General features: G+C 32.1%; 1 protein-coding gene across 2 annotated transcripts in view; it reads right to left on the bottom strand.

Moving 5' to 3' along the window:
- Positions 1-399: 399 nt before the first annotated feature.
- Positions 400-22077, bottom strand: part of LOC106469619 (TGF-beta receptor type-1-like) — a 53769-nt gene continuing 32091 nt past the window's right edge. For both annotated transcript variants that reach the window (XM_022398194.1, XM_022398195.1), the window contains exons 4-7: positions 21872-22039; positions 19528-19812; positions 18466-18596; positions 400-12293 (exon numbers count right to left, since the gene is read on the bottom strand). In XM_022398194.1, the coding sequence (XP_022253902.1) occupies positions 12159-12293; positions 18466-18596; positions 19528-19812; positions 21872-22039 (719 nt within the window). In that variant the 3' untranslated portion in view covers positions 400-12158. The remainder of the gene's footprint in view (positions 12294-18465; positions 18597-19527; positions 19813-21871; positions 22040-22077) is intronic.

The following is a 22077-nucleotide window of genomic DNA, read 5'->3' as shown; positions in this document are numbered from 1 at the left end:
AAAAGTATTAGTGATACAAGTATGAGAAAATTAGCAAGTAAGTGGAATTTATACTGAAATGTTACTTATTTGTGAATTAAGACTTTGTCCAGTTGAATACATAAAATGCTTTTATCATTAAGTGGACTGGAGTTTGCATTCTTATTTTTACCACATAATTCCAAAGAACCCACTCCACAGGATAAACCATTACAAAACTATTGTTTGTCAACATACTATGACCTAGAAATTGAACAAGTGCCTACATATTGGTGTTTGATTCAAGTGTACTTAATAAAGTTAAACGTAAGTTTTCACATTGGTGTCTAATGAATGTCTCATTCTGGTTAGTGAATTTACATGATTAATGGTGATGAATAAAGTTATTGTTTGGGAAGAAGTGTTTGTATACTACAAAACTGCCAGATGAGAGCTTCATAAACAACAGAAGCAGATAATTTTATTTTCTGAATAAAACTATTGGCAACATTGACAAACTTCACATACACTGTCAAACATTCCAGGTATTTCTATTTCTAAGCCACCACATATTTTCACGATGCAAAATATTTCACAACAACAAGATTAACATGAAAATTTATGAATATCATACCTAATCACTTTCCTTGGTCGTAAGCACCATGACAAACCATTGCTGTTTTAATATTAGGGAGCAGTCATTATTTATCGGGGAAGGGCAAGACTTCTGTGCATGCAAGTCAAAAGGGGAGGTCACTTTTCCGTGCATGGTGAGAGAAAAAATAAATAAAAATAAAAACACGGAGAAAAATACAACTGTACATCATTTTCCATGTGATGAATACCAAACATGGTAAGGAACATATGTAGCAAAAGATAGGATTTCATACTCAACCAGACTCTTTAATTTAACTCTTGACATAAGAAAGCTCCTGATGATTATTTGTAATTTCATTTCAAGTAGTATGCATAAAGGAAAAACAGTTTAACCAAAATATGCCTGCAATTAAATGCTCAGTATTAAACTAAAAGTTTTCAAATACAGAACTCAGTTTTTATGACAAACTTAATTCAGATTACAAAGTCAAACCTATGTGGAGATTCATCCTTAAACATAATTTTCTAAAAAGATTGCATTGGTCTTCAAATACACCTCAGAAATGTCCAGTGCATGTCAAAAACATATTTGATTGTAATAAAACAACTTATAATTATCAATCAGAAACAAAACATACAAATAATTTTGGCCTGAAAAAACTGATAACAGTTTGAGTATGACTTAATTATTTTACTAATTTTGAAAAACAGAATATTTATTTTAGGAAATAGATTACACTGGGATGTAACCATAGGAAAAATGGATAAGGTGCATCATATAAACAGATAGTTTTAAAGTTTACCACATTTGGAAGTGTTAATATACCTCTGTACTAGTTTTGTAAGCAGGATAGGTGTTCATCAAGAACCTATTGTTTATGTCTAAGAAATGATCAGTAATTTCAGTTGTAATTATAAACCCTACAGTTGGCATGTTGGATATAATTTTAAAAATATGGTCAATTAATGTTGTGATGTGTGTGGCCAATAGCCATAATTATAGATGTATTCTGTGAAATAGGACTATAAGTGCTGGGGCTGGAAATTCATTTTTTCACATCCACTATCATGCTAGATATTTTTTGTCACTAAGGTAATTCATTATATCAATTACAAATATGCTTTAAGGCATTTATATAGTGTTATCAGTATCAAACACAACCATGTAGGCAGAATGACCACTATGAAATACATCTTATCCAAATTAATTGTGTATGCTTCAATATATAATTGTCAGTTACTCCATTTTGAGATAGAGGGGTGAAGGGAGTACCTTTCTTTGCACAGAACAAAAGGGTGGGTTACATTTCTGTGTAGAGAAATGGGGGGGGGTACACTTTTTTGTGCAGTCAGTTTTTGAACTTCCCTTTAGCCCACCCTCCAGATAAAAAATGACTGCTCTCTCTTAGATAATTAGCATTTACTAAAAGACTAAAGGCACAATATATATCATGCACCATAAGTTCTCATGCCTGGGTATATGGCAAGAGATGAGCAAAGAATAAAAATTGTGAAGACACGTTCTTCATCCTCTTTTAGCTAGTCTTTCAGTCAAGGCAACAAAGCAGTACCAGCTAAGCATAACTGCTGTCTTCTATGATATATGTTTTTTTTTCAACTATCATCTCATGGAAGTCAGATCTAACCTTATACACTCACAATTACTAAAGCAATACTTAATATATTCTAAATACATGAAATGACATCAATATTAAAACCACTATAACTGTTTAACTTTAAGCTGAATCAAATCACTAGTTAAGTAACTGTAAATTATATAAAAGAAAAAATAGTATATTTTTATCAAAATTTTAAACCAATAATTAGTGAGTTGCCATTTCTATCACTTTCTCAAAATACTGCAAAAACAATAATAAGTCTTTTATTGGACAATCCTAAGTGTTAATACAGAAAACCAACAGCATTTTCAGTAATAAAATTATATGGTCCTTTTTTTTTTTATTAGTTCATTTTGAAAATTATAACAACCTGCAAAGATGAAATTTTGATACAAGGTTCAATGCATTAAGTTCCAAGGTTTTAGATGGAAAAAGAAGTTTGGCAGAGCAAATAGCTGTTAGAAAATACAGGTAAAATTAGGTAGTGAGCAATCAGAGTCTAGTGCAATTGGGCAACTGGAAGAAATGAGGCATTTTCTATAACAGTAAACTAAAGTAATTGAGAATATTTTGATACTTTTCTGTCAGCTATTATTCTGGTAATTGTAAATTAATTGTACAGTGTCTTCTGTGTAAAAGCTTGATGAGGCACTTAACTCCTTTATTAAAACTTAAGACATGAAATGTTAATCAACAAAATCTTGGTACATGAAAGATGAAAATAATTATACTTTCACAGAGTTAAAGAACAAATGGTGGATGGATGGAGTCATTTTCCCCTGTAAATCTTAATAGTAGTTGTACATTTATTAGTAACATTAAACTATATAAAGGTAATAAGACTACCCCAACTCTTCAATGTGTCATGTTGGTATGTTTTTACTGATTAAGTACTGGCAGTCAAAAAGCACTTTGTACTGAACTAAATATATCCAAGGGGGTCTGGTTCTTACAATTTCTTTTCTGAGTTTTCAGACAGGTAAACTAATTTTTAGCAGCAGTACTGAAAGCAAGTGTGTATGGACAGGAACTACTTGTAGACATCATTTTGGTTTCTATTGAAAAGAGTTCTACTAATTGCCCAGTGCATATAAATATAATGCAAAGATGCTGCAGGGCTACTACACATGGAAAAACTTGCTATTACATATACAATGACACAAATGTCACATTTCAAACACAGCAAAACATTGGAAAATGTGCACAGATCAAAATTCAAAAACCAGTATTTAACAAATTTTTAGGCACAGAAATTAATAACTTGGAGAACCCACTGTTTCATAAAATTTTAACCAAATCATAGTTCCTATGCAAGACCATGGTACAGAGCCCAGAAAAATAAAACTATCTACTACAACCATGCCTGAATCACCTTCTTAGAAGTCCTATCTTCTTATAATACTCTGACCAGAAAAAAGTCTCAATGAGGATGACAACCAAAACATTGTCCAAAAACTGACCTTAGTTAGTTCCTGCCCATACAAGCCTGCTTGAGACATTTACACTACCTAAACTTTCACTGAAAGAAGTATAGAAAGAGGTTCACAAGTTATCCAATGAGTAAAAATAATTTTACACAAGGAATAACATAAACATTTAGTAAATTTGGACATTAAACTGTAAACAATGATTTTAAGTCATGCATTTCACTATGTAATTTAACTTCATGAAATACACCATATATTCTAATGAAATAATCTACAGACTAAAGATAAACATAATTGATTTGTTTATAATCTAGATATAGCACCATTAGATATACTATAGAAATCAGAGTGAAATATAATAAATTCTTCATAGATCAAATATTTAACATTATTACATGCCAAAGAAATAAGATTTTACAACATAACTTACATTATAGAGTCAAGACTTAACATGATGAAAGATAAAACCTAAAATCATGAAGGAATGAAGTCTGTAATAAAGCACAGAATGTAACATCACAAAATATAACAAAAAATGAAAATGAGGCACTACAAAGATAAATACAAAATCAAAACTTAACATATAAAATGTAACAAAGACTGAAGGTTTTATTATCATGAAAAAAAAGAAAAAAGAGTACCAAGAGTTAAGAGCATAGGTTCAAAAATGTTAAAAATACACACATACAGAATCAAGAATTAACAGTAAAAAATACATTCAAGAATAGGGTCTAACATCAAGGGATAAATTATAAAATCAAAAATAATATTACAAAATATAGTAAGAGCAAATATCTGGCATAGTAAAAAACATCATAAATAAACTACAACAAAAATGTATCTTAATAAATTACACTGAAGAAAGATGTGATGATATCTAAGAATCACTGTTAATAACACGGTGGAACATATTTAAAACTGAATGCTCGAAATCATGACTATACAAAAGAACTAAGATTTAACTTTATAAAATTCACATATACTACTTTGTAGAGTTGAAGCTTGATAATATATACTTCACTGTAGAAAAAATGTTTTAATAACTTGACCTACACTACTTTAGGTTTTAGAAATGTCAATTTCAGATTTGAATTAATAAAACATATCATTTAATCAAGATTAAACAAATATGTACTACACTGTTGTGTCATCATTAAATAACACGAAGTACGGTGTATAGCCAACATTTGAATTAATAAAATACACTTTTAATCAAGGTTTAACAACACAAACTGCACCATATAGATGAGATTCAATAATGATCTGCAGTTTAATATCAAGATTTTAACTAATAAAATATAATGTCACTTAAGATTTAATAATATGAACAACACTACAATATCAAGGTTTGACAATGTACATTACATTATTTAGTAATGATTTAATAATTTACAACAATGAAAAGTCAAGGTTTGAATGAACAAGATACACCATAGTCAACATTTGATAAAATTAACTACACTGTGAGCCACATTATCAAGTAATGATTTAATAACATACTACAACGAACAGTCAAAGTCTGAATCAATGAGATATACCATGGAGTTATGGTTTGATAACATGAACTACACTGTAGAGTCAAGGTTTAACAATGTGAATTACACTGTTGACTCCTAATAAAATAATCTGATGTAGTATGACCAACAACAAGGATCAGAGTTTAAAAATGTGAACTAAACTGCTAAATCCAGGCTAACATGAAATGTACTTTACAGTGTAAAAGTTTGAACTAGTAAACTAATTTGCTGTATCAAAGTTCGTTAACATGAACAACATTGATAAGTGAAGGTTTACCACCATTTGCTAATAAAATCAAAGTTCCTTAACAAGAACTACACTGTATGGTGTTTCATGCAAGTTTTATTTCTTGAACTATAATGGTGAATTGATGCTGATATCTTAAAAAGTATTGTAGATTCATGTCATAAATATGTATAAATTCAAATGTTTATACTTTCTACACATTTCAGGAACACAAGTTAATGAAATGAGCTGAATGAAATTAAAATTTGATGCTTTAAAGCAAATGACAGAGAAAGAAACACAGTAAATAAATTGAATCAGGTCTTGGCTAGCTACACATTTATAAAAATCTTTTGTTTCACATTTATAAGTCAGCAAGTTTCTGTTCAAAAACTTTAGGCTTTTCTATGTAAACATTGAAACAATATTGTTACTTATTGAGATAAATATAATCAGACATTTATCTAGCTGTTTCAAGTAAACTTACCAGCTTCTACATAACAGTGGTAACTGAAAAGTTAATGACCTCGTTTGACAGATAAAGTATTAAATGTTTAACTTTTACCAGTAGTTAGGGAAAAGTCTAGAAGATATCATGTGAAGAAGAATTAATTAATATATCTTAAAGAAGGCTAATAAAGCTGAAATGTAACTCTGTGACATATAACAGAGTAATGCTTACATGACACTGCATAAATGCATTAAAAACTTCAGTCTCTGATTTGAACTATAACAAATATTAATTCTAAGTAAAAGTTTTCTGGCTCTCATCATCAACATAAACATAATCTTCAAGTATCTGCAGAATTGAGAATTACAAAAATATGAATATTTTGTAGCTGTTAGTTCTATAACCAATTTGATATTTTTGTTCAAATGCACTAAATGTGATATCTGAAATTCATAAGTTACTGACTTTTTTAATTACACAATAACTACGATTTATCTTAACAAACACTGAAAGTAAGTGATGGTGGAACTTGATACTATGATGCTGTTTAGAAATCAGAGGCTGTGAATAATGTTTATGGTTATTTTTTTAAAGTTTTGAATTTACTTACTGAGGTAGATCTGACAACATAAAAAGTGCAGACCAGGTTGTGGATTTGGAATGGTTTTTGTTGTGTTAAATATATGATAAAAGTGCATTTTTAATCACAACTAATATGTATGAAAATACAAACAAAATAAAAATCCTGGGTAAGGTGAAATCAACATGTATAGGAAAACTGACTATTCAACATGAAAGTAAAAAAAAAACAATTATTATTTAACAAGATTACACCTGTAGTTTTTGAAGAGTCAGTGCTCTGATAATGTAGAATTGAAAACTAAACACAGGAACAAATTGTACACAGTATAAAAGACAAGTTTTTCATGAACTTGTCCAATCAGAGGAACTTCACCACTTTTTTTTATCAAAAGAAAATAAAAAATTTGGATGCAATTTCTTTGAACATGTTTTAATCAGTTATTTACTTCTATCCACTAGGTAAACAAAATGGTAGACAATAATACTTGCTTAAAAAAAAAAAGTAGAATTTACTCCTAATCTCAAAGTAAACAGAAAGTATTAACAGAAATGTTGTGGATAAACACTGATCATATATCCACAGCTTTGATGCAGATAAACACAGTAGTGGATGAAAACTCCATGAATGATCACATGTGAAAAATCCACTGCTACCTTTTTTGATAAGCAAAATAGAGGATGAATTTTCTTCAAACAAACAATGATAACAAATTTAGAGATACATAGTAGCCTCTAGTTATAAAAAATGATGGATGAGCATCCCAGGAACAAAAATTAGTCTGAATGGATAAAATTCAAGAGAAAAAAAACATTGAAAAGAAACATACTGTTACTCTTTAAGTAAACAGAAGAGAAGACGAAAAGCTTGCCAATAAATATTCACAGGATATATATATCTACTACTTTTAATCTCTAGATAAACAGAGTGGATGATGAAAATCCTGTGAATGAATATTAACAAGACATATCCTGCTTCTAACCTCTAGATAAACAGAGTAGACGATAAAAATCGTGTGAATGAATATTTAAAAGATGTATACTGCTAAATTTTTAATAAAGTGAGTAAAATTGAAAGTTCTGTGAATAACTATTGACGATACATATACTGCTAACCTTCAGATAAATAGAGTAGATGATGAAAATCCTGTGAATGATTATTGACAAGATGTATACTGCTAACCTTTTAATGAACAGAGTAAAGCTGAAAATCCTGTGAATGATTATTGATAAGATGTATACTGCTAACCTTTTAATGAACAGAGTAAAGCTGAAAATCCTGTGAATGATTATTGACAAGATGTATACTGCTCACCTTTTAATGAACAGAGTAAAGTTGAAAATCCTGTGTGACTATTGACAAGATGTATACTGTTAATCTTTCATTAAACAGAGTAGAAGATCAAAATCCTGTAAATGATTATTGACAAGACATATACTGCTAGTCTCCTGACAAACAGAGTAAACAATGAAAATATTCTGAATGACTACTAACAAGGTGTGTTCTGTTAACCTCCAGATACACAGAGTAGATGATGAAAATCCTGTTAATGGCTACTCACAGGACATATACTGTTAAGCTTTTGATAAAAAGAGCAGAAGATGAAAATCCTGTGAATGAATACTGACAAGATGTACACTTCTAGCCTATATTTAAATGAAACAAGATAAAACTCTTGTGAATTACTAGAAAAACAAAGCAGTGGATGAAACTCTTGTAACTGAACATCGATAACAAATATAAATATATCGCTATCCTCTATCTAAACAGAGTAGTGGAAAAAACTGCTGTAAAATACCATTGATGAAAGGTACTTTGTTAGTTACATCAAGTGATGAGCTAACTATATAAAAAAAAACCTTACCTTATATAATTTTAATTTCTCTTCCATTACATGTTTATTAAATGGTTTTACTGTTTTGAGCAGTATCCTCTTATATACTTAAGTAATTCTCACTTCATACACCTTACAATAATGACTTCAGTTCCTAGCTTAAATATTCTTACAACAGAGAAGTATGGTATCAGCAAAGTAATATGATCACTTGAATTTAGTTCTAAAAAATAATCAAAATTTACAAGCACCACCAACTACTTTACAGGGCAGAGTTAAAACACCAAGTAACTAAGTTCCTCACAACTGACAAAAAAATTGGTAGGAATATCCATGATTTCCATAGCCAAAGACTGTAGTTATCAATAACTTACACTTTCTTGTTTCAGTACTGTTTATCAAAAAAACTTTCAACTTCTAAAACATCAATACATTCAACTAAATTAAGAATTTTTCAAAGTGGAATCATTTTTTGGATATATAAGAAACAGCCATCGAAATGAAACCACAACCTTCATAAAAAAAAAAAATTAAAAAGACCAAAAATACAAAAAAGTGTCAAAGAAAATAAAAGGGAAACTTAGAACTTAAACACTGGATCTAATAATAATATCTACTCAACGTATTAAATGGTAGTTAGGTTTTTAACCACTTTAACTGCTGTTCATATCCTACACGAGTTCATTCAAAAGAAGATAAAGATTCATATAAAATGACTTAACAAAATTGAAACAATGTTTGATTTTTTGAGTGGAACTATTGCTATACAGTTTATGAAATAAATAAAAGAAAACTGATGTATTCACTTTGAACACATTGACAGATGTTTGTCTATCAGTTGTTTCTAGCAATTTAAAAAGGTGGATTAAATAAATGTTTCAGAAAAAAAAAGTCATCACTAGTAAAGTACATTTGTTTAAGAGGATTTTTATAAACTTAGCAAGAAGGCAATTTAACCAATCCGTCCCAAACAAATAAAAGCTATGTGCAACATCTTCAGCAATCACTAAGAGCCTTAGAGGCTACTCAGTTGAACACAAAGTATTTTATATGTGAACACATGTTAAACATAACCTTGAACTTTTTTTCTTTTTATATATTCACACAGAAATGACATCAGGCTTTTCAGACAATAAAAATATTTTAAAAGTCAAAGAATATTCTATTGCTTTAATATCTTTGCAGACAAATGTCAATTTAAGCTAAACAGATTTAGTTTGGATACTCATCTGTTTACATAGAGTACAAACCTGAAGCTTAGTTTCTTTATGAACCAACTTATGTGTTTTTGTCTCTTTCGACAGGAAACTTAACATTCTATTTCACATAATTAAATATGATGTTATTTCATTTTCTATCTACAACAGAAAAACAACAACCTTGTATATGTTGTCAACTTTTGTTTCAAGTAGAATTTATACTAATTCATTTTTAGAGTCATGATATCATGACTATTTCATTCCCAAATAAATCATACCATGACAATCTCACCCCAAATAAGTGTTCCAAAATAAGTCATAATATCATAATTACTTTGTCCTAATGAATTTGTAAATAACAATGCTTTGACTACTTCCCAAATAAATCAATACATAACACTCTATCTCTGAGATAATAATATTATGACTATTTCACTCACAAATCAATACTGTCTTAACTACTTCATTTTCAAATAAATTATGTCAAGATTATTTTATCTGAAACAGACATCAAGACTATTTTACTCCCATGTAAATCACAGTATTATGACCATTTCCCTCAAAATCAAATCATATCATGACTACTTCACCCCATATAATTCATATTACCATGACCACTCCACTCCTAAGGAAATCATATTGTCACATCTGACTCAATCCTACAAAGCTTGAAAAAAACAATATCACTTTACTTTGATGGATATCAATACACTATCTACATTAATCTTACACAAATTATAAAATTCAGTTTTCTTTTCTCCAATACCTTATTACTCCACAGGTTATTAAGGTGCCAGTTTTATTTTTAATTGAAGAAGGATGAAAACACATTCTCTACCTTAACCTCATGTATGTAAAAAAAACACCGTACTTCTATATTGATATGAATAAACCATGGAAAAAACATTTTATTTTATTCCAAGGTATCTATATATCTATCTCAATTTCACCATATATTACTTTCTTTTTCTACTTTATTCTAGTCTAAAACATCATTTATCCACTTCTTAATTAATTTAATTACAAAATACTGTAACTTAAACTAATCAATCAAGTATATCAAACTATTTCCAACCATATTTATCCTGTAAAACAGGTTAAACATCCCTCAAAAACTAAATCTGACCCAAACCCCTACTGCTATGCAAGGGCGTCTACAGAAAGTAATCCAGAGAGGGGCAAAGTAGTGTGAGATTGTGAATTGAATAAAAAAAATCATATACATACAATGAATGAATAAAGAAATAGAGAGAGAATTATGTTTCACATTTTCCAGGGGGATGCCCATGTACAATCTTAATCTTCTTCTGTGTACAATTTCAACCAAACTTTTACCACTACTTACAATCTTAATCAAACTTTTATTGCTATATACAATCTTAGCCAAACCTCTACCACTATGTACAATCATAACCAAACCTCTTCCAAGATGCAGACTCAACCAAAATTTTTTATCTCCTTCAGTCTCAATGACACTTATTCCCAACGTAAAGCTTTAACCAAATCTGTTTTTTAAATACAATTTCCAAACATTAAACATAAGTGAAAGTTTTTTCCAACATATATACAATCCTCAACTGAAAATCTACATAAAACATTTTAAAAACATTCTCAAAATACAGCATCAACTTAATTTCTTCCTACCATACTATTTAACCAAACTCCTGCAATATTAACTGAATTTCTTCCAACACAATATTTAAACAACATTTTCTCACATACAACCTTTTCCCAACATACACCCTCATTCAAATCTCTTTCTAACATAGCCTTAACGAGATAAATTTATCCAAAATGTTTTTCAAAAAATACAGACTGAACCAACCTTTCTCAACATAAAATTTCATCTATAGATCTGTATGACTAATTAATTAATCCTCCATTATTCATCAATATGTTTTTGAAGGTTTTGATTAAACAAACAACATAAAATTCTATGCAACTTATATATGGTGATATAGTTTTAATTTTTCTTTGTAATGATAGACCATGAAGCACAAGAGATTAGCTGAAGGCTCTTTGCTATGATGAAAAGATGATGTGTAACATTATCAAATCAACTGAGGTAATATGTTGAAGATGTTGTTAAAATAAAATATGCTGAGTTGGGAGTTCTGAGTCGGGAGTTACTCTGATGGTATTTTCTGCTACACAACTGGAGGATTTTGTAAAATGGTATGATTCATGAACAAGTTTTATGGTAATCATTACATTTGAAATTTGGCTGACAATATTACTTGTTGCGATCAGACCTGTGGCTTAATCACAGATAGATTTGAATAAAAATATTAGATGTCTACTACATACCAATATGTGCAGAGGTTGTCCAAGTACCTCCACTTTTTTATTTTCACAAATCTACACAATGATTTCTCAAATTTGCACTTATGTAGGTTCACTTTTTCTTCAAAACATCTATACAATTACTTCTTAAAACTGAACCTACATGTTTAACTCCAACTTCATTCATAACATCCACATAAGAGTGCCTTAAATTTGAGTTTAACAGTTTTGTCCAATTTCCCTCATAACACTTATATACTAATTTCTCAAATTTTGTTTCACTGAAATGTCATCTTTCTCAGTCATACAAATATGACAACAATTCTAAAAGTATAAAGTATTTCACACATACTAAATCTCATCCAAAAGGACACACAAAAACTGATAATGATATGCAACAGTCAAAACTTTCCCAAAAATAAATCTATCTTAACCAAATTGATGTTAACACTTTACAAAATGTGTATTCAGGCACACATGCTCTTCAGGTCTTCCTGAGCTCCTAAGTTGGCTATGGTCTTTTTGATACGTAAAGCTGTCAGCCGTGCAGCAGGATTCTGATACCAACATTCTTTCATAATCCTGGACACAACCCGCAAGGCCTAATAAAAAAGAAGCACAAGTGACTGTAGATTCTTAGACTTAAAAATTTATGTTGACAGACAGAAGAAACAAATGAACCTGATAACATTCTCAAGATCAGAAAATTGTATGTAATTTTAGCCACTCAGAGACATCAAAAACTATTAGATCAAGCTATATGGTTTACATATTTAAAAACAGCTGACATAAAAATTGATACTTCTATGTAATTATATGTGTTTAATATTAAATAATATGTCATTCAATCAAGTGTTAATTTTAAACTATATTTTCATTGGTTCATGCAGAAAGAAAGTCAAGTTAAATCAGTCATGTCATATAAACCATCCAAACTTTAAGACTTATATACACAGAAATAAAAAGAAGAATCTTACAGAAAAAAGAAAGTTATCTAATATAGATGATAACTAACAAAATGAACAATGAGACTGATTGGCAGATAGCAGCCTTCACTTTGCTTACAGTAGTTTAATCCTAATCAAAATAAAGTCCAGGACTCTGTTATATGGTGCAAAAAATATGCAAGACATGTCAAGGACAAGTTTAATTTAAATCCAGCAAAACCATCAGAACCACATAACCCTCACACAACCTATAGATAAACTTATAAATAATGAAGTAATATATAAAATACCTTGCAGTTGTGAAAACAAATACATAAAAAAACAAAAATACACTATTTAATTAACAAATCCAACACTTCTGCCAAGTTAAAGAATGTGCCACTGACATGGTACATAAAATAGTCTGTGGCAAATGTATTGTTACCCAGATAATGATCACGATCGATTCACAGTTTGGATTTCGCTGAGTAAAGAAGTGTTTTCTCGCCTGTCCGCATATTAGAGTTTTTTCTCTGTGTTCAAAAAGTCCTTATTAGGACTAGGTGTCTAATTTTAAAACAAAGTAGACTTGATATAGTGTTTTTAGTCTACCTACAAACTACAGTTTACTCCATATATATCCTGTGTCAAGGCTAGCTACCAGAAGTGCTCTCGCTAGTGCTGCTCATCCACCATGAGTGTTAGCCGCACTAACAAGAGAAGGAAGAAAGACCGTCCAAATACCCGCTCCCGAAGTCAACCATTTTCTGCCTCGGAGCAATACAACATATTAGCCCCTGCCCGTGCCACCATTAGTACTAACGAAGAATTGGATTCTTCTTTATCCTCGATTTCTACCGTCACTGCTGCCTCACAGATATCACCTAAGTCCAGCACATCTCGCCACTCCCCAGCCCCTGAAACTCAGGAGAGCAATGTTCCTACACAAGCCACGTCGCACCTACCTGCCATCATCATCAAAGGAACCTCGCAGCCCTCAGACAACCTCAAGTTGCTGCTGAACTTCGCCGTATCATCCCGAACATTGGTTTCAACAATGTCTGCCAACTTCTCCGAGGAGGCATAGTCGTCAAGTGCATGTATCCCAAGGACTATTTCACTCTCATGAAACCATGGCCCACGGATGCGTTCAACGGTTGGCCCATTAAGCCCCATGTTCCGACTGACAACGAGCTCAGGAAGACCATAATCATCCGAGGAATTCCGCTCGGTACTACAGACCAGGAGATTGATGAGGAACTCCACTACAGAGAAGTGAAGTTTCTTAACTTCTCCCGCATCAGATCTTCCAAAACTCATGAACTAACACCACTTATCCGAATAACGTTATCGGATACCAATCAAGCTTTTCAACTCCTCCAAGACGACATCACACTTTGGTTCAGGAAACTTAAAGTAGAAGAGCCAAACTTCTTGAGTCCCCCAGTCCTCCAGTGTTTCAATTGCCAAAGATTTGGCCACACCAGAACTGCCTGCACCACCAAACCCCGATGTGTTAGATGTGCTGGCGAACATCAAGTCATTGAATGCCAAAAGAATAGAGCCAAAATCAAATGTAGCAACTGTAGTGTACAACATGTGGCCTGATACTGTGGATGCCCTAAGTTCCAGTTCGTCACGGGTATCAGGGCTAAGCTGTTTTCACGTACATTCGGTCCTCCCGCACCTTTCACGAGCCAATATTTCCCACCCCTACCTCAATAGGCCAAATTCAGCAACAGTGTCCCTGACCAGCCTAGACCCCAGCCTCCCCTCACCTTCGCCTCAGTTACCAAGCACCCAGTTCAACCAACACAGCAACTAAATTCACCTTCAACTAACTGGCATGTTCTCCACCCAGCTGGCCTCATCGCCTTCATCGTTGACGTAATACTTGCAGCTGCCAACCCAAAAGACGACAAGGCTACATCCCTGAGCAACGTGTCCCACGCAGCCCGTCACCATCTCAAGGTTCGAGAAATTATTCCAGAATCAATCAATGAACAAATCTCAAGTGGGTGCCCTGATTATCGTTCATAGGTAAGTCACTAAATTATTTGACTTTATTGCATGTTAATATACAAGGCAGTCTCAACTATAAGAAATATGAACTACTAGATCTATGTAACGAAATAAATGCCTCAGTAATAACTATTAATGAAAGTTTACTAAATAGTAACTCAAATTTCCACCTTCCTAACTACAAAATCATTTCTAAACCTAAAGGTACACACACAAGAGGTATTGCATTATTACACAAAAATAATCTCGCCTTAACTCTCATCAACCACAACACTCCTACTTATCACGAACACATTCTTTGTAAAATCCGTCCCTACCTGAATTCACACTCCTAGCCATTTACATGTAACCCCATACAACTCCTGACATTACATTTCTAAATACAATCATGTCAAATTGGTGACCTCAATGCTTCGCACCCCTTACTTCGAGGATACACCACAAACACTTCTGGTAGGATTATCGCTAACTTTACAAGACTACATAACCAAACTGTTATTAATGACAACTCTCCTACCCACACACACCACAATGGAACACAAAGCATCATTGACCTCGCAATAGTCCCATCAGCAATAGTACACCGCACTAGTAATTTTAAAGTACACGAAAATATCGGAGGAGACCATAATCTTCTTTCCTTTAAAATCAGTAACCCGAACTGGACAATACCCAACAGTCAAGACCAACACCCTTTAAAGAACCCCAATTTTAAGAAAGTTAACTGGACCATGTTCAATCAATATTTAGACAACAACTTACCTGACCCCATTATCTATGCTAACTCCGAAGAGGATATCGAACATTATTACCAGAATATCTCACAAGCCATAAGCAAAACCATAGAAAAATTAGTTCCAAAAAACTACACTAAAACCATACCCAACCACTGGTCATTAACTCCTGAAATATATAAACTCATACTATACAGACACAAGCTCCGTAAAGAATTCATAAACACCAGAAATCCTGCTATAAAAAACCCAAATCAACTCAGTCAAAAACGAAATAGAAAAGCTAATTAAAATTCAGCAATGCGACAATTGGAACAACTTTTGCAACAAGCTCGATAACCTTAAACCAGACCCTTCTACCTTCTGGAAAACTTTTAAAGGAATATGCCGCAAAAATAATGATACTGGCAACATATGGTATGAAAACCTCACAGCCTCTACTGATAAACAAAAAACTGAACTATTTTCAAACTATTTCGAGAAAACATTTGTTACCCCACAGGATGCCAGATTCAGTATGAAACACCAGGACAAAATCAACTCCTTTACCAATGCTAACACCGCATTCACTAAATCTGCTAAATTCTTAGGAATAACCATAAACTCTAAATTAACTTGGCATACACATTTTAAGGAAATTTGCAAGAAAATGAAAACAAGAATAGCTTACCTCTACAAAATTAGTCACCACGCCCACGGATGCGGACCATAAATAATAATTTACATTTACAAAACAATTATCAAACCCTAATTAAACTATGGCACAATGTTTACATGTAATGTGAATAACAACCAACGGCTGATTTTACAAAAGCTACAAAACAAAATAATACGGCTCGCCTACCACCTCCCTCACTACACACCTGTGTGCTACATTGAAAAACACACTTCACTATACAAGACTGCATTTCTAAACTTGTCGTCAAATACTACAAAAAAGCCGCCCACCGAAATTCACTCACAGCCAAATTTCATAAAATTGCCGCCACCTACAAACCATGGAGTAAATATCTATCCTTATACAAAATGATACACGACACCACTAGCACACCACCATGATTCACAAAACTACTTATAGAATATTATATGTATAACCATTTCACTGTTCAGTATCTTTCCAGGTCTTCAACCCATCAATAGATCTTCACCCGGGCACTAGTCGGGTTTTTTTATTCCATCCTGACTAGTGAAAGTGGTTTTTCTCGGGGTACTCCTGTCCCCCCCCCCCCCCCATCAAATTCTTTGGCATTGGATCTATAGATCCCAGCCTTGGCACTTGGATCCACTGATCCCCAAGGGCCCTGTAAAGGCCCATTTGCTTCATTTTGTTTCGATAACTTGTCAAAAACAGCTGCCGACTTGTTCCTTCTTCAAGATCAACCGGCCTCTGCTATGCCTTGGACTTGCCTTCACTTCTGCCTACTTGCCTCATCCTCATACGTATATATAAGAGAATATATATATATATATATGTAATTTATTTTTTTACTTCTTTGCCCATACCACTCATTAATCTGCTAACCATTAATTGAAATTTAACCTTATGCCTTGAGCAGGGTGAAGGAGGATTGTTTAATCTTCGAGCACCCTTGATTAGTAATTATTTCTTAGGAGATAATTATTTTTAAATCAAAATAATTGCCAGAAAAGGTATTGTTACTGACAGAGAAAAAAACTTAAAGAGAAAAAATAAAAGAAGCTATATACATTAGAAACAAAACCAGAACTTTAGAACACATCATGGCTGTACATCACAGACTTAAGTATACTATAAGTAGACAATGTATAAGATCTACAGTAAACACCATTAGCAATTTGGAGAAACAAGAGCAGTAGGTGATCTATGACAAATGTGGATTATAACACTAACAATCTGTAGATATAAGATCTTAGTTGAATTTTTTTAAACTATCACATCTATGGGTAATATAGAGTAGATGTTGGACAAAGTGATATTTAACACAATCACATGCACAGAGAAAGATGGTAGTTATAAGCCAAATCTAACGGTACACAATCAACAAATATGGCACTCTAATGGTGATAAAGTTGAAAAAATGTCTGTTAGTAATACCTTTACAGATATACATACAGGATCAAGAAGTGTTATGTGTTACTAAAGCTGGTGTACAAAACCATGGGATATTATGTGTTTCTCAAGGTTGATAAAAGTTTACAAGAAAAAAGATGCTCAATAACATACACCTACTTTTCTTAATATTCTGATGAAATATAGCTGTTTGGAGTGTATCTAGAAATCCATTAATTGCTGCAGATTGCATACAGAAATTATTAAATGTTATCACTGGCTGGTGTAACAACTGGCAAATCCTTTTAAATCTGCTCAAAGCCCAGAGCTTTATTTACCAATGAAGTCTAAATAAATATTTTCAAAATTGGAAAAAAAGTCAAACTACAACTAGGCAACATAGGCATCAAAATAAGCTCTAGTGCCTAAGTTTCTTGGTGTAATATTCAGTGGAAGATTTACATGGTCAGAACACATGAGAAAAAAATTGGTGAGTAAATCAATAAGCTCATTAATCGTGCAATAAAGGTTGTATATCAGACACCCTTATAAAAATCTGTAAGACATACATCAGACCAACCACAGAATACATATGCCACATTACCTACATGTCCAATAATATTCTTAAGAAGCTACAGCTTGAGCAAAACAAAGTTTTAAGATTAGCCCTAAGGCTTCTGAAATACACCTGTCAGCTACCTACACAAAGCAAGCAATATTCCTCCTCTGAAAGGAAAAAAACAAGTTAGTACAAAAATACTAACACAAAGTAGAAACTCCCACCTCCACACTACATACAACCCCAAGCATGCCCTACAAGTTCAAGTTGTTATCTCTATACAACTTATACCTCAAAGAAACACAGACTATTAGAGAATAGTAGTGAGTAATTGGGGTTTCTTTTTAATCTGCTTAACCATTTAATAATCATGTCTTGCTTTTCCACCTGGGCACAGGACAAGTTCATTGTTGGTCAACTTTTTAATTTTTTGTATAATAGGGGTGAGGTTACTAGGATCCAACACAGGTATTTAGGATAGTTGAGTTTTATTTTTTTGCCTACCTCACAAGATTGCCATCTGTTTGGAATGGCTGGTCTCTGCTTATCAGTAGCCACCACCTTTCTCATCTCTTCTATGGTAGGGTCAGATGGCACCATGTCATAGTAGGGAAGTTGATAATCTTCATACATTCCTGCATAGACAGGATTGGTTTACCTTTATACTGATTAAAGAATTTTAAGTGTTGTTGTTAAATCTAGCTCACATGAAACACATCTCATGAAATCTTTCAAATTCAGGTATTTGGTGCAGTAGTAATTAACTCCATAAATATGTATATACAAAATTAAACAGCAGTTCTATATTGGTAGAGATCTAGAAAGTCAATTTTAACAAAACAGAAAAAAATAAATAGAAATATATGATCACAACACTAATATTCACGAGTATAAATTCTCCTATTAATGTTCATGGAGAAAAGTCTATGATTATTTTGAACTGTTAAGAGGATATGATGGCTTATTTAATCATAGTCTGGCACGAGATTTAAAACCAACTACTAGTTTCACCCCCTCTTAGCATCAAGATTATTTATTTACAAAGCTGGTATTCCTTTATTACTTATCTAGGTAAACTTATCTTGGAGATGAGTTTGGTCTTATTTTAGAAGTCAAAATATGATAGAGGCAAAAACTAAAATTAATGTATCACTGTTATATTTATAAGTAATCTAAGAAATTAATTAAAATATAAGAGAAAATAAAAATACAATAAAGCAATTATATATATTATATATTTGATTCATTTTGACCAATAACTTGTTTGTAAATGTAGGTAAAAAATGTATCTTTTTCATGAATTTGTGTGAAGTTTCAGTTATCAGAAAAGTAGATGTAGAATAATATTTACTTTCTTAATTATATTGGGTGATTTTTAAAGTTGTTATCTCTTTTTATTATAATATAAAATGTTTTTTTTACATGCCTGATAATTTAGAGGCTTAACTATACCATATATACTGATGATGAAGATTGATTGGCTTGGAGGTGTTACATCTTAGAAGTTAAAAACTGAAATGGACTAAAAAACAAAATTATCATGTCACTTCTACAGTGTAAACATACCACCAACAACATTGCAACGCCTAGCAAGTTCCCATAGTACTAATCCAAAGGCATAAATGTCAGCCCGTTTGAATGAATCGAAGTGGTTCAGGTTGATGGTTTCATCGAGCACTTCTGGGGCTAGGTAGCGCTTGGTACCTACTCGAGAGTTAGGTGGGATGTCAACTGAATTGGTAGATGAGTCAAATCGTACAGCAAGTCCCAGGTCAGCAATAGAGCATGTCCCATTATTCTTAACAAGGATGTTCTTGCTTTTTAAATCTCGGTGAGCAATAGCTGGCTTACCTGTTGTTAGACAGTAAAACAACATCTATTATAAAAGAAAGTTTTTGCTCCCTTTGATTACCTTACTTACGTAATACATATTACAATACCTTCCTATATCATTTAACATCATCATAATGTCTCACAATAAAATAACACTTCATTACATTGTGTAATGTCACTGCAACTACATTTAATACAAGAACACAAAAATTATCAAAATTACCCTAAATATAATAAAACTTTTCCATATTTAATATCAGAAGATCTATAATAATGCAAAAGTTTCTGATGATATTCTATACTATGAAAAATAGTATCTATGAAACCAATTTAAGCTTTTTTCTGATTTTGTTTAGACTAATTCAATATGCCACTGAACAACTCTCAATACAGTAAACTCTCACTTAATCTTCAAACTTATCTTGTATCTTAAGTATAATCCAGTTAACCGCTAAGTTTACTTTTTTGTTGGTAGAAAGAAATAAAAAGTATTAAGATCAGTAACTGGGATAAGTTACAAATATCACTACTGTATAATAAATAGTAAACTTGTTCAGAGAAATTGATACGAAGATCAGAAGAAAAAAAACAGTTGAAGAGAGCACAAACTAAATGTATGAACATGAGCACTGCCAAACGAGAAGTGATAGTTAGGCTGAATAGCTTAGAGGGAGTCATATGTGTGGAGGGTACATCTATTGGTGGGGGATTGTCGCATGATGGATAGGCTTGTGACATGTGAAAAAATTTTGCAAATAGAGGAACCGTACTGAACAAAAATAGTTATGTATATGAGTGGAAGTAAAGTACTCTGTCGGAAAATTTATATTGTATCTGTTATTCTCTCTACCCTAACACTAATTGTAGCTAAATCATCACTTTACAGTAATACAAAATTCAGAAATAAAATTAACAATATTTTTTTCTCTTCTACTCTGAATGAATTATTTGTCACTATATTTTCAATTTCATCTTCATAATTTTAACATTTTACTTTTTCACATATATTTCGTTTTAATATTATAGTTTTACTGCCTGGCTTGCGGGACGTTTGTTTGTTTTCATACATGTACACTCATCTATAGCTTTGGACTTGTGCATTCATAGTTACCTAACACTAACATTTTTAATACATAAATTACTGAAATATAATGTACAAGAGCAACTATAATTTAACTGGTTTTCTAACTAAGCTATTTAAGGTAAAGAAAATCATTAACTGTTATGAGCATCAACTCACCAATAACCACTGAAATAAATTCTCTACTGTCTGATGTCTATTGGTGCCAATTTCAAAAAGACTATTGAAGGCATGAAGTTTAAAATGAACTCTTGCTACTGGTTATAAAAATGTATGTCAAGCAGGAGCACATAGTTTTGAAAACTGCCTTGTGAAGTTAAGTAGAGATGGGCGGCAGGGCTTCTATCGTGGGTTGAGAAAATTTATTTACTTCTCATGACAGAGAGAAGTTAGCATGTTGAACCTGCACATTTGACCTTGGAAATGTTTATAGAGTGTATTGAGGATAAGTCAGACAGTGTAGTTGCTATAATATTGAAGTTATAAAAACTAAAAGAGCATCTCCGAATGCAGATGTTTCACATGACACACACAGAAATGAGGATTGAGAATTTTTTTAAATATTTTCTATTGAAATTAATAAAGTTAAACTTACATAATATAAAAATTTCAATAATAAATTACACTCTGATGTAAATTTTATTGGCATATATTGATAATAAACTTGTTTAATTAAATTATGAATACAAACATTATGACATGTGCAAAACAGCCAAGCCTGTATGCAAAGAATAAAACAGTTAGCTTCTATACCTTATTTAATGTCCCAAACACATTCCAGTTAAATTTTTTATCTACACTTCCCTAAATATCACTGTGTTTCTACATCTAATTGTTTTTTCAGAACCCTACTCTCCCAGTTATCTTCTTTACCTAGTTCCTTGTCCCAAACATCTTTCAGTTAGCATTTAAACCAGCATTATCATCATATACATCTGCTTATTTGCTTCTTAACTAGCTCTGCCTCCAATGTCCCTATTTCATGTAAAAGCTTACCTTGTGTTCCAAATATTTCCATATGAAGATGTGCTAGTCCATTAGTTATAGAATAAGCCATTTTGCACATTGTAGCAATATCAACAGTTGTTTTGTTTAGATAGTCAAACAAAGACCCATTCTCATGGTAGTCAGTAATTAGCCATAGTTGAGTCCAGGTCCCATTGTCTATATAATAAAAACAGAGAACAAGAATACTTTTCCAA

The sequence above is a fragment of the Limulus polyphemus genome, unplaced genomic scaffold (assembly GCF_000517525.1).
Source record: "Limulus polyphemus unplaced genomic scaffold, Limulus_polyphemus-2.1.2 Scaffold3573, whole genome shotgun sequence".
NCBI lineage: Eukaryota > Metazoa > Arthropoda > Merostomata > Xiphosura > Limulidae > Limulus > Limulus polyphemus.
This window is presented reverse-complemented; position numbering and strand designations above follow the sequence as displayed.